Source organism: Bufo bufo, chromosome 2 (assembly GCF_905171765.1).
Source record: "Bufo bufo chromosome 2, aBufBuf1.1, whole genome shotgun sequence".
In the NCBI taxonomy this organism is placed as follows: domain Eukaryota; kingdom Metazoa; phylum Chordata; class Amphibia; order Anura; family Bufonidae; genus Bufo; species Bufo bufo.
The window spans coordinates 56,931,609-56,946,112 of NC_053390.1; the positions used below are offsets into that span (position 1 = coordinate 56,931,609).

The following is a 14,504-nucleotide window of genomic DNA, read 5'->3' on the forward strand; positions in this document are numbered from 1 at the left end:
TGCCAAGGTGACTCGTACTCGGCCCTCAGGATCTCTTCTTCCTTTGTCCATCCCATCTTGTCCCTGGACGCACTTGTCTATGGACTTTATCACTGATTTGCCCAGTTCTTCGGGGATGACTGATTTTGGTGGTGGTCGACCGCTTCAGTAAGATGCCACACTTTATTCCATTTTCTGGTTTACCCAATGCCAAAACTCTGGCTCGGACTTTTGTTGATAACCTTGTGAAATTACACGGAATTCCCTCTGATGTGTCTGATAGAGGGACTCAATTTGTGTCCAGATTCTGGAAGGCTTTCTGTACTCGCCTGGGGATTCGTTTGTCCTTCTCTTCGGCTTTTCACCCTCAGTCGAACAGACAAACTAAACGCACTAACCAGAATCTGGAGACATATTTGAGATGTTTTGTCGCGGAGAATCAGGAGGAGTGACTAGATGGGCCAAATGGTTCTTATCTGCCGACACATTCTATGTTTATATGAGTGGTCCTCATTTTTGTCTTTGTGTTTAATATCCTTCAGTTGAATCGCAGTGTACTTCTGCGCAGATTGAGACTCAGCGTGTCTATGCTGGATCGTCGTAGGCTCCTCTGCAAGATGTCATAAACCGCGCAATAGTGAGAGTACCTCCGGCACAGTTAAAAATTCTGCTTTATTATACTCACAGAAGTAAAATGGTTTAACAGCATATCTTTTTTTTTTTGTAATGACTGTCACCTTCCTGACATCGGGTTTACATTATGTGCACCCATTTGAGTGTGAATATGTTCTGTCTTTACCCCTTAGTATCATAATTCTGTACATTCAGTTTCTGGGTCAATAATCAACAGTGACAAAGACCCTGCACGAAATATGAATATTAAATATTATTTTCAATGATCACCTGTTTCTACCTGTCTTTCCGATTGTTTCTCTATCCCTGAGCCGTACCTATCCTACATAGGATAAATGGCCAAAAATATCTATAAATTAGAACCGATTGTGGTTCACAATATCCAGCTGTACTTCCGTTTGTCCGACCGATTGTATTTAGCTGAATATTTATATATATATCGATATCTGATTTGCTTCTTATCTCTTCTGCTGTATTGCACAGCGTCCGCGATCTCGCGATACCAACGTGAGTTCGCGCATGCGCAGGAGTGCGCTCTGTATCAGGCCCTCTCTGTGCGTTGCAGGCCTCGTTTCCATTTTGTGATGAGCGCATGCGCCGTGCTTACGTGCAGGCAGGTAAGCGCGTTCATTGGCCTCAATTACCGACGGCAGCAGCGGGAATCGAGCTGTATTTAAACAAGGAGGGCACACCAGGTCAGTTGGCGTCCCATATGCAGTTACTCATATCTGTATACTGCATTTTTCCTTAAACCTCCTACCGATGAGGTAGCCCACGCAGGGGCCGAACATCTTCGTGCACCTCAGGACCATATGACTGATCGTGTCATTTTGGTCTGCAGGCTTGATCACTTTATCCAGGTTTGACTTGCCTGATACCGTATCATCTCCCCTGATGAACTGCCCCATGTCCTGGCAGCGAAACGTGCATGTAGGGATTTGCCTATGCATATTTAGGGACATATAGTATTCTAGAACAGGGACAGGTTCCGGACGGGGTCGTCCTTTCAAGGACGAGTGCCCTGTGGTCAGGCTGCTACCATATCTATAGCATTAGGGTTGGTGTTTAGACAGCTATAGGGATCACCCTAGGGACCCTACATGCATTGTCTGATCTGAATTTTCTCCTACCCTGTTATTCATCCGACCATCCATATAGGATGAACAACTGCTACAATATCGTGTGGTGGAGCACTTGACGACCTTCCCTGGGTACCGGTAGGACACACTGGTTACCACCATAGTGCCGCCGTGCACTTTAATTATTTTGTTTCTGTTGCTGGGATGACTATGGACCACTCTATCTAGCGGTTCATTTCCATGCTTATCCCTGTATACAGTTTTCTTGCACACACTAATTAGGATTTTATCAGCATTAACTAATAAATGTTATGTTTTAGGATTATTCTTTCAGAATTTTGCATATACCCCAGATGATCCAGAGCGCAGATATATATTGATCTGACCTCTATGCTTTACCTTTTGATTTTAACAGCATATCAATATAACAATATTCTTGATTTACTTCTGAGTATAATAAAGCAGAATTTTTAACTGTGCCGGAGGTACTCTCACTATTGCGCGGTTTATGACATCTTGCAGAGGAGCCTACGACGATCCAGCATAGACACGCTGAGTCTCAATCTGCGTAGAAGCACACTGCGATTCAACTGAAGGGTGTCTGTCTTGGGCCAGATAAAGTGAATACCTGCATTCGTGGAAAAACGCTCTGTGTGAATGAGGAGCAGCGCGGTCCCATTATATTAACACTTTACATTTGTGAAGAACCCACTTCATGTTGGGAGACCAGCAGCGCAAATATCATTGAAACCTAGTGACTCATTTCATCTTATTGTATCTCATTTTTGTCTTTGGCTGAATTTGCTTTGAATAACCATCGTCAGGAGTCCACTGATAAGTCACCATTTTTTTGGTGCATTTGGGTTTCACCCTTAGTTTGGTACGTTCTCTAGGAATAGTTCCTCTGGTATACCTGGTTAAGAGAGATTTGCTTCTTCCTTGTCATCTATCTGGCGGAAAATTCAAATCAATTTAAAAAAGATGAGCGATAGGTATAAACGTATGGCTGACAAGAAACGTGTCTGGTCCGGACCTGAAGGTGGGTGATTTGGTGTGGTTGTCCACTAAGAACATTAAGTTGAAGGTGCCATCCTGGAAGTTAGGTCTGAGATTTATTGGTCCATACAAGATGTCTGCCATTATTAATCCAGTTTCTTTTCACCTTGAACTTCCGCATGCTTGGAAGATCCATAAGTCTTTGTTAGTTATGTGGAACCTGCTGTACCATCTTCCTTGCCACCTCCACCTGTCATGGTTGATGGGAATCTGGAGTTTCAAATTTCCAGAGTTGTTGACTCGTGTCCTTCGGGGTTCCCTTCAATACCTCGTTCATTGGAAGGGTTACGGTCCGGAGGAGAGAATGTGGGCCCCGGCGACTGATGTGAATGCCAGTCGTCTTCTGAAGGCCTTTCACAGAGCCCACCCTGATAAAGTTGGTCCTGGAGGTCACCCGTAGAAGTGTGTGTGTGTGGGGGGGCTCTTTATATGTTCCGCCTCACTTGTTTCCCTGCGGCTGATAGTTCTTCTGCGGAGTGCTCTGCTTGTGTGGTGGTTCTCCTGTACCAGTTGCTTCTGAAGCTAAGTACTTTTCCCTTTCCTGTTGTCTGTTCTGACTAGGCCTCAGGGAGACACTAGCTCCTTCAGTTTGGAAGGAGCCAGTTGCCTCTTTCCCTGTTCCCTAAGCTGAGGGTTTGGTGCAGTGTTTCAGCAGTCTCTGTTCTGGTGCATGTGCATTTCTACCTTTTGAGATTTGCACATGTTAGCAGCTTAGGGAGAGATATTCAGGGATTGCTAGGAGGTGACCTATTTTCCCTAGGTTTGGGGCCTAGTCTGTTGTGGTTCCCTTTGGTTGTCCTTCCTTCCCCGTACTACCCGTGACAATAATACTGCCTCCGATGACAAGAATATATCTACTATAAAACTGCCTGACTCATGTCATTACCACTAGGGGGCGTTGTGGTAGCACGTCGCTGTACTTAGAATAAATGTTTATCCTCAACTCTAGTTTTTTTTTTTCTGGACTGGTTCATTTTTATATAATAAAACCATATGCTTCCCCCTAGAAGTGTCTGCAGCCATTTGCTGGTGTGGGATCGGTATGGGGAGTATTGCTACTTTAATTATTTTATACCATTGTAAACAGTTTTTAAACGTTTTAGAGGGGTTGTTCACCCACCTAATATAATAAACTGCATTGTATGGTACATGTTTAATTTTATTTTTTAACTTTAATTTTTTGAATTTTATTTAAAAAGTTTTCACATTATCATTTCTGGCTAAAAAAGAGTGGTGTCTGATACCATGGAAGTGTCCATCTTTGTTTTAGAATGCCTTTTGAAATGTTAGTGCATATAACAAACTTTTAACATTTTTGTTTAAATTATATTACATATAGAATTCATCTGCATAAAAACTTAAATCACTTAGACGACCTTTCACCGATCCTGAAATTGTGAACTAAGTATCATGACATACAGCGGCGCCTAGGGATCTCACTGCACTTATTATCCCTGGGCGCCGCCCCGTTCTCCCGTTATGTCCTCCGATATGTTCGGGGACTTGGTTATAGTAGGCGGAGTTTGCCCTTGTTCTATGGGCGTCTCCTTCTCCTAGGCTGTAGCGCTGGCCAATCGCAGCGCAGAGCTCACAGCCTGGGAGAAAAAAACCTTCCAGGCTGTGAGCTCTGCGCTGCGGTTGGCCAGCGCTACAGCCTAGGAGAAGGAGATGCCCGCAGAACAAGGGCAGACACCGCCTACTATAACCAAGGCCCCGAACATACCGGAGGACATAATGGGAGAACGGAGCGGCGCCCAGGGATAATAAGTGCAGTGAGATCCCTAGGCGCCGCTGTATATGTCATGATACTTAGTTCACAATGTCAGGATCGGTGAAAGGTCCTCTTTAAACTTAAAGGGGTTGTCCGGGTTCAGAGCTGAACCTGGACATACCCTTATTTTCACCCAGACAGCCCCCCTGAGGCTAGCATCGGAGCATCTCATGCTCCGATGCGCTCCCGTGCCCTGCGCTAAATCGCGCAGGGCACGGGCTCTTTTGTTTTCAATAACACACTGCCGGGCGGTAACTTCCGCCTGGCAGTGTGTTCGGTGACATCACCGGCTCTGAGGGGCGGGCTTTAGCTCTGCCCTAGCCGTTTTACTGGCTAGGGCAGAGCTAAATCCCGCCCATCAGTGCCGGTGACGTCACCGGGGTTCCTGTCAGTCCCATGGAGAGCCCCGGTACGTCACCTGAACTCCTAAAAATGCCTTTGCCCAGCGCAATTTAGCGCAGGGCAAAGGAGAACATCGGAGCATGAACTGCTCCGATGCTCATGTCAGAGGGGTTGCTGGGGTGAAAATGGAGGGATGTCCGGGTTCAGCTCTGACACCGGACAACCCCTTTAAATCACTTAGTAAATACATTACTTATCCTGTACTGATCCTGAGTTACATCCTGTATTATACTCCAGAGCTGCACTCACTATTCTGTTGGTGGCGTCACTGTGTACATACATTACTTATCCTGTACTGATCCTTAGTTACGCTTCCCTTCCAACAATCACTTGCTCAATTGGGCCTGTGTAATAAAGTACTTATCCCCATTTTCACCCCTCCAGCCCCCCTAATATGAGCATTCCATGCTCAGATGCTCTTGCTTTCCCTGCACTGGATCACGCAGGACGAGGGCTTTTTTTATTTTTTTTTGTCTATTTTTACACTGCTAGGTGGAGGCTTCCGCCTAGCAGTTGAATTGCACAGGTCAAAGGCGTTTTTTGGATATACAGTGATACATTTCATATGGTGACTAAGGGGAAAGCTAGCAGCTTTAACCTAGCAGTGAGCCTGGTGATGTCACCGGCACTAATGGGTGGGCTTTAGCGCTGCCCTAGCCTGTAAAACAGCCATTATTTTTTTTCAGTATTAAAACACAAGAAAAACTATACAAATGTGGGATCCTTGAAATCGTACTAACCCCGAGAATGAAGGGAACAGGGTCAGTTTTGTTGCATAAAGAATGCCATAAGAAAAAAGAAAAAACATAAGATAGCTGAAAATTGCGTTAGTGTTTTTTGTTTTTTTTCAATTTCACCCCATTTGGAATTTTATTTTTTTCCCCAGTTACCACTACATTGTTTGCAACAGTGAATGGTGCCATTAGAATGTACAACTTGTCCTGCAAAAATCAAGCCCTCATATAGCTATGGGTATGGAAAAATAAAAGTTCTAGTTCTGGGAAGGCTGGGAGTATAAAAAAAAAAAATGGAAACCGAAAAAATCGCCATGTTCTCAAAGGGGTTTTATGCAATCAGGGTATCGATCAGATAGGCCATCAATATCAGATCGGTTGGGAAGCTGAGGATCAGATCACCACTGATCTGATATTGATCATATACAAGTGAATGGGATGAAGAGCCTGGAGAACATAGCTTGTCCTGTCCTTGGTTGGTGGTCATACAGACAGGCCTCCATTTGCACATCACTGATCTATAGGTTTTATGTACACAATGGACATGGAGGCCTTTACACAAAGTGAAAGGAATGTCCTTCATACTGGGAAGAACTTGGTGGGAGTGGTGGTCCATTATCTCTTGTACAGATACAGCATGTTTCATATACAGTCCAAGCCACGAGAAGGACGTGTCCACACATTTTTATTGGAGGTCCTACAACCTCAATATAAATAACTATCTAAAGTGTTAAACCTAAAAACTCCAGGGTCTTCATCCTCCCTCAGAGAAGCGTAACCTGGAAAAGAGAGAATAGATTAGAACAGGATATCCCCCAACCATGCCTGAACGGTCAGTGGCCACGGCTCAGATTACTAATGTGTCTGCGCCAAAAAGTTGTCTAAAAAAAAAATAAAAAAATGGTGGTTGTGGGGGGGTGTAAGGGTGCACCTGATAGAGATCCGATACCTTTTTATATTGGTTAGTTAGTTTTCTGATACCAAGCTCCGCATAGACATATGTCGAGATTTATCAATCTATTTACACCACTATTATTGTATTAAAAATTCACAAAATATGGCGCATACCATATGTGCAACTTTTGGAACTGCTCACCACTTTTTTAAAGTGTTAAGAAAAGAACAGGGCCCTTGTGACAGACACTGGAGTAAATTATAGCTTGAGTCCACGCTAACTCTTAGCTGGCGTAGGTTTGAGTTTCCAGAGTTAGAAGATGCACCTAGTTTTATGAAGAGACATCTGCCTCTTTGTACATTAGGCACATTTCACTCCAGTGCACAGGGAACCAGATTGGCATATGGGAATGCCAGTCTTGATAAATCTCCCCCATAGTTGGATGATAAAATTTTGAATGCCTGCAGCCACCACTAGGGGGAGGTTACTGCATACACCGCTGTTATTGGAGGTCAATGTATAACATTATGCAGTTGCCTCCCTGAAGAACAGCAGTAACCATGACAACAGCTCCTCCCACAGTCCCAGTATATAAGGACCCTCTCCAACTGGGATCCTCCTCTTTCTTTGCTGCCAGAATAATAATTTTGTTCTTCGGGGCCAGGAACAGTTTAGCACTTTTTCACACATGTTTAACGGTTATAACTTTATTTATTGGGGGGGAGAGAATTCAGGCTTATTTGCATATCATTATTTTTTTACACAATGTGTGTATGCTTCATTCTATAATTTTTAGGCTTATACATTGAAAAAAAATATATATATTTTTTTTTTACCTTTCAGCTATATCTTTTCTGTTAAAGGGGTTATAACTGAAAAGATAATGATTACTTATCCTCAGGATAGGTCATCATTATCACATCGCCGGAGGTTCGAATCCCAGCACCCTCACTGGGTGTTCTGGTGAGTGCTGCGGGCTCCCGTTAACTTTCCAAGCACAGCGCCGTACATTGTATAGTGGCTGGGTTTGGTATTGCAGCTCAGCCCCATTGACTTGAATGGGGCGGAGCTGTGACTGATGTCACTGACCAAGAAAGAGGCTCCTGGAGGGCCCCACCTCTTCTAACAGCTAATTGGTAAGGGACCCCCGATCGTCGAACCCCCGCACATCTGATATTGATCACCTATCCTGAGGATAGGTCATCAATATCTTTTCCTGGATATCCCCTTTAATATAATATTACCCTAGACTTTTTATTTGTGTTGATCAGTGTCTACAATAAGTTGTGATATATTACACGTCCAGTTTCAGGTAATTGGGTCTTGACCACTGGTACATTAATGCTTTGGGAGGTTTTTTTTTTTTACTGCCTAGTTATCAATTTATTTATTCTTCCTCGTCCCTCTGGTCAGAAAAAATATTGGGAGAATTTTATAATATATTTTTTTACTCTACTTTTCCACTTTAACTGGGAATGCACAAAAGACCCAGTTACGGGTTGAAATATGCCCCGTTCCAGTGACAGTTTGTACAGGTAGATCCGGTAGATCCTGGCGATCATGTGATCGGTCACCATCAGTCAGGGAGTGCCCTGTATGAGTGGTGAGAACACACAAGTGGTGACTCCTGTCTTCTCTCTGTGACATTCAGCCGTGCAATCTCAGGCAGTCAGCTAAAGGCCGCACTATAAATATACTATGGCGCAGGCTTTAAACCACCCGGACCACCCACAGGGGGTCCTAAACGGGTTAAATCTATGTCTATGTAGGGGTTTCAGAACTCTCTATCACAAAATGATCTCTGACTGCAATAAACCTATAGGAAGAAATTAAAGGAGTTTTCCAGGTGTTTGTCTAATATTGATGACCTACTCTCAGGATAGATCATCGATATCATATTGGCGGGGGTCTGACACCCGTATCCCCTACCAATCCCTTGTTTCAGAAGGCTGCGGTGTGCCCTCCTGGCAGTTTACCAAGCGCAGCGCTGTCCATTCTATGGTGGCTGTACTTGGTACTGCAGCTCCTCCCCATTCACTTGAATAGCACTGAGCTGCCCTTAGGCCATGTGACTGATGAATGTGATGTTACTGGCCTAGGAAGAGGCTGCAGTACTCTTCTGAGCGCCGCGCTCTCTTCCAACTGCTGATCGGCAGGGGTGCCGGGAGTCGGACCACTGCCAAGCTTATACGGATGACCTAATCTGAGGAAAGGCAATTTAATATCAATCTCGGACTCCCCCCTTTAATGAGCACAGAATTTTGAACCTGCTAGGCCTTATGCACACAAGTGTGTCCTTTTTGCGGTCTGCAAACCGCTGATCTGCCAATTAGGGATACCGTCCGTGTGCATCACGCAAATTCGCTAAATGCAGACCCATAGAAATAGAGCCGCGCGTGATTTGCAAAAAAAAAAAGCAGATTGGTTGCGGACTCAAAATACTGTTGTGTGCATGAAGTTTTAAGGATATTAAGGCTACTTTCACACTTGCGGCAGAGCAAAACGGATCCGGCATTCATTTGCATGCGCAGACCAGAAGGACGGATACGGTATTTTGAATGCTGGATCTGGCACTAATACATTCCTATGGAAAAAAATGCTGGATCCGGCATTCAGGCACGTGTTCAGTTTTTTGGGCCGGAGATAAAACAGTAAGGGCTCTTTCACACTTGCGTTGTTCTTTTCCGGCATAGAGTTCCGTCGTCGGGGCTCTATGCCGGAAAAATCCTGATCAGGATTCTCCCAATGCATTCTGAATAGAGAGAAATCTGTTCAGGATGCATCAGGATGTCTTCAGATCAGGACCGGAACGTTTTTTGGCCGGAGAAAATACCGCAGCATGCTACGCTTTTTGCTCCGGCCAAAAATCCTGAACACTTGCCGCAAGGCCGGATCCGGAACTAATGCCCATTGAAAGGCATTAATCCGGATCCGGCCTTAAGCTAAACGTTGTTTCGGCGCATTACCGGATCCGACGTTTAGCTTTTTCTGAATGGTTACCATGGCTTCCAGGACGCTAAAGTCCTGTTTGTCATGGTAAAGTGTAGTGGGGAGCGGGGGAGCAGTATACTTACCGTCCGTGCGGCTCCCGGGGCGCTTAAGAGTGATGTCAGGGCGCCCCACGCGCATGGAGCGCTCTGACGTCATTCTGGGGCGCCGCACGGACGGTAAGTATACTGCTCCCCACTACTACTATGGCAACCAGGACTTTAATAGCGTCCTGGCTGCCATAGTAACACTGAACGCATTTTGAAGACTGATCCGTCTTCAAATGCTTTCAGTTCACTTGCGTTGTTACGGATCCGGCGGGCACCTCCGGCAAATGGAGTACACGACGGATCCGGACAACGCAAGTGTGAAAGAGCCCTAACATGCTGCGGTTTTATCTCTGTCCTGATCAGTCAAAAAGACTGAACTGAAGACATCCTGATGCATCCTGAACGGATTATGCTCCATTCAGAATGCATGGGGATAAAACTGATCAGTTCTTTTCCGGTATAGAGCCCCTAGGGCGGAACTTTATGCCGGAAAATAAAATTGCAAGTGTGAAAGTACCCTAACTGTAACGCTAAATGCACGGGAGCATTAGGCAGCTGGGCACTAAATTGAGTTTGAATGGTCTATAGCAGGGGTGAACAATCTCCGTCACGCCAGCTCTTCTGAAACTACAACTCCCAGCATGCTCCATTCACTACCATGGGAATCCCAAGTAAGAACAGCCAAGTAAGTGTTCATGCTTGGAGTTGTAGTGTCACAGCAGATGGAGTGCTGGAGGTTGCGGATATCTGGTCTACAGCACTAAACTGCCGGCAGCTAGGGCATGCTGGTAAATTTGCCACAGCAGGTTTGAGACCACCGACCCAGATCAAAGGCTGGTTGAAGTAATAAAAGTTGACTAGGTCACTAGACCCAAAAGTGCAGCCTGTCTGATATCTGGAGTGCCCATCCAGACTGGCAGTCTAGCAGCGGGTCTTTACCTATCAAAACTAAGCACAGTGGCATGGAATGTCTGCAGAGACAATAATTATATTTCTTGGGAAATCCATCGATGCATTCGGGGAAAAAATAATAATTTTGGTCCAGTATGCAAATGAGCTGTCTGGTGCACCAGGGGTGGGCCTTAACCCCCTCAGTGCACACATGTTCCTTCCCTCTGCACAGGTCCCCTGCTTTCCTGTGATAAGTGACAGTACCAGGTTTCTGAATCCTGCTCTCGTCTGGCACCATAATCTTGTGCCTCCACCATGTCTAGATATTCGGTGCATACACAGTACAGCATCTCCTTCCTGCTCTGGAGAGATGAATTGTACCGTGCATGCACTGAAATTCCCATAATGTTATGGCGCCAGGTGAGAGACAGGATTCAGATGCCTGGCCCTGTCTATCTCCAAGGGAAAGGAGGTGCTTATTGTGAAGAGAAACGGAATTGAGGTGCACCAAGAGGCTAGGGCCTGCTCTTAGTGCTCCAAACACCTCATTTGCATATTTGAGCAAACCTCTTTTGACAGATGCTTAAAGGGGTTAATGGTGGGTCGTCTGGTCAGGATTCTCATTCTGATACAAAGAGCGTCTCTCGGGCTGGAGGACCTGTCCCTGTCCTGCATTACACAGCCAACCTGTTAATGTGAATGGCGCTGTGTAATACCTAATTTCCCCTGTGGGAGTGCTGCAGGAAAACCGAACACTCACTCTCCGAATTACAGCTGATTACTGGTGGTCCTAGCAAGGAGACAGCTTATTATAAGAGGACCCTTCTAAGAAGTAGAGATTGTCTAAAGTGGCCATTACCGTAGCAGTGCCTGTCAATCATTGTTATTAAAAACCCAAGTCCATTCGCAGATAGTGGATGAGTAGATGGCAGGTACATGTGGTGCCGCTCATCTCCATGGGATTGGGCATGTTGGAGGGACAATCAGGTGTCACATACATGCCTATTACACCTATGGCCAGGTCACATCTCTGCATACGGCTGGTGAGGACAGCTCACGGGATACTCACATCCTCTGCTATTGATACACGTTGAAATCGCCCACCGACGCATAAGCGTGATCATCTGCAGAGAAGGATGGACACAGACTGTTAGATCAGAACTTGTAAATGGCCAATCTGGCTGCCATTACAGCCCCTTGTTATCCGGTACTACAGGAATGATGTAAAATGACATCATCAGGCAGAATAGTTCTTCTGCTGTCTGGGAAAGCTGGGTGACGAACCCTGCGGGAGAAGTACTGACATCCATACTGGCTATCACCCAGCTTTCCCAGACTCCAGGACCTGTATATATACAAGGGAGTTTTCCTTAAAATAAGCAAAGTGCAAAGAACAATTTAAAGGCCCTCCCCAACATTTGGAGAGGCCCTTTAATTGTGTACATACAGTATATATGATCTATGTAGCAGCATTGCTCTGCATGCCATATCAGCGAGTTCCATTACTTTATTAAGATAAGAGATATACAGGTGAAATGCGAAAAGTTAGAATATGGAGCAAAGTTCATTTATTTCAGTAATGCAAATTAAAAGGTGAAACTAACATATGAGACTCATTACAGGCAAAGCAAGATATTTCAAGCCTTTATTTGTTATAATTTGGATGATTATGGCTTATAGCTTATGAAACCCCAAAGTCACAATCTCAGGTCCCCTTTGCTCAGGGGGTATGGGTTAATTAGCTGACTAGAGTGTGACACTTTGAGCCTAGAATATTGAACATTTTCACAAAGTTCTAATTTTAAGCTGCATTAATGCAATTCCTTAATCTGCATTACTGAAATAAATGGAATTTGGCACGATATTAAGATTTTTCGAGTTTCACCTGTAATAGAAGAAATGGGACACTTTGACTAGCAAACTGCACAATGCAAATCGATGACCTTGCAAGCTCTCACCTGACGCTGTGCTGGGAGTCTGCAGTGGACCTCGCCTGGAAAAGACCAACGACGCATATAATGTGCAGCAACATAGAAGGGAAAGCATTATAGCAGTATTCATGATGGATGTTTCAGCTGCTTAGGTATTACCCACTTGGGGTACAGGATAATGACACGCTGACACTTGGGGTACAGGATAATGACATGCTGACACTTGGGGGACAGTATAACATGCTGACACTTGGGGGACAGTATAACATGCTGACACTTGGGGGACAGTATAACACGCTGACACTTGGGGTACAGGATAATGGGCAGACTAGATGGGCCAAATGGTTCTTATCTGCCGACACATTCTATGTTACGCTGACACTTGGGGTACAGGATAATGACACGCTGACACTTGGGGTACAGGATAATGACACTGACATTTGGGGTACAGGATAATGACACGCTGACATTTGGGGGACAGGATAATGACACTGACACTTGGGGTACAGGATAATGGGCAGACTAGATGGGCCAAATGGTTCTTATCTGCCGACACATTCTATGTTACGCTGACACTTGGGGTACAGGATAATAACACGCTGACATTTGGGGGACAGGATAATGACACTGACACTTGGGGTACAGGATAATGGGCAGACTAGATGGGCCAAATGGTTCTTATCTGCCGACACATTCTATGTTACACTGACACTTGGGGTACAGGATAATGACACGCTGACACTTGGGGTACAGGATAATGACACGCTGACATTTGGGGTACAGGATAATGACACGCTGACATTTGGGGTACAGGATAATGACACGCTGACATTTGGGGTACAGGATAATGACACGCTGACATTTGGGGTACAGGATAATGACACGCTGACATTTGGGGTACAGGATAATGACACGCTGACATTTGGGGTACAGGATAATGACACGCTGACATTTGGGGTACAGGATAATGACATGCTGACATTTGGGGTACAGGATAATGACATGCTGACATTTGGGGTACAGGATAATGACGCTAACATTTGGGGTACAGGATAACACGCTGACACTTGGGGTACAGGATAATGACGCTGACACTTGGGGTACAGGATAATGACGCTGACATTTGGGGTACAGGATAATGACACGCTGACACTTGGGGTACAGGATAATGACACGCTGACACTGGGGTACAGGATAATGACACTTGGGGTACAGGATAATGACACGCTGACGCTTGGGGTACAGGATAATGACACGCTGACACTTGGGGTACAGGATAATGAGACGCTGACACTTGGGGTACAGAATAATGACACTTGGGGTACAGGATAATGACACACTGACACTTGGGGTACAGGACAATGACACGCTGACACTTGGGGTACAGGACAATGACACGCTGACACTTGGGGTACAGGATAATGACACGCTGACATTTGGGGTACAGGATAATGAGACGCTGACACTTGGGGTACAGGATAATGACACTTGGGGTACAGGATAATGACACTTGGGGTACAGGATAATGACACGCTGACGCTTGGGGTACAGGATAATGACACGCTGACGCTTGGGGTACAGGATAATGACACGCTGACACTTGGGGTACAGGATAATGAGACGCTGACACTTGGGGTACAGAATAATGACACTTGGGGTACAGGACAATGACACACTGACACTTGGGGTACAGGATAATGACACGCTGACACTTGGGGTACAGGATAATGACACGCTGACATTTGGGGTACAGGATAATGAGTCGCTGACACTTGGGGTACAGGATAATGACACTTGGGGTACAGGACAATGACACGCTGACACTTGGGGTACAGAATTATGTACAGGACCCCGGGGGTCTCACCTTATCACTGGTGTTGTGCTCCTCTGGTTATTATAGAAGTTCTCATAGGGAATGGGGGCTAAAAATAAAATGATATAAAGTCATAAAGGAGCTGGGAGACAGAAGGAATTAGTTAGGCAGAAATTACCCTCCAATAAGTTAGATCGCAGCAGCAAGTGATCGGCACCACTGTCACCTTCTCCTGACCACCATGGGGGGAGATTTATTAAATCGTCTAAAGGCTAGTTTCGG

General features: G+C 45.3%; 1 protein-coding gene across 1 annotated transcript in view; it reads right to left on the minus strand.

Annotated features, from left to right (window-relative positions):
* Positions 1-5,776: 5,776 nt before the first annotated feature.
* The window catches only part of PSTPIP2 (proline-serine-threonine phosphatase interacting protein 2), a 128,285-nt gene continuing 119,557 nt past the window's right edge, over positions 5,777-14,504 (minus strand). The window contains exons 12-15 of the mRNA XM_040421141.1: positions 14,274-14,331; positions 12,437-12,471; positions 11,548-11,602; positions 5,777-6,433 (exon numbers count right to left, since the gene is read on the minus strand). Of these exons, the coding sequence (XP_040277075.1) occupies positions 11,556-11,602; positions 12,437-12,471; positions 14,274-14,331 (140 nt within the window). The 3' untranslated portion in view covers positions 5,777-6,433; positions 11,548-11,555. The remainder of the gene's footprint in view (positions 6,434-11,547; positions 11,603-12,436; positions 12,472-14,273; positions 14,332-14,504) is intronic.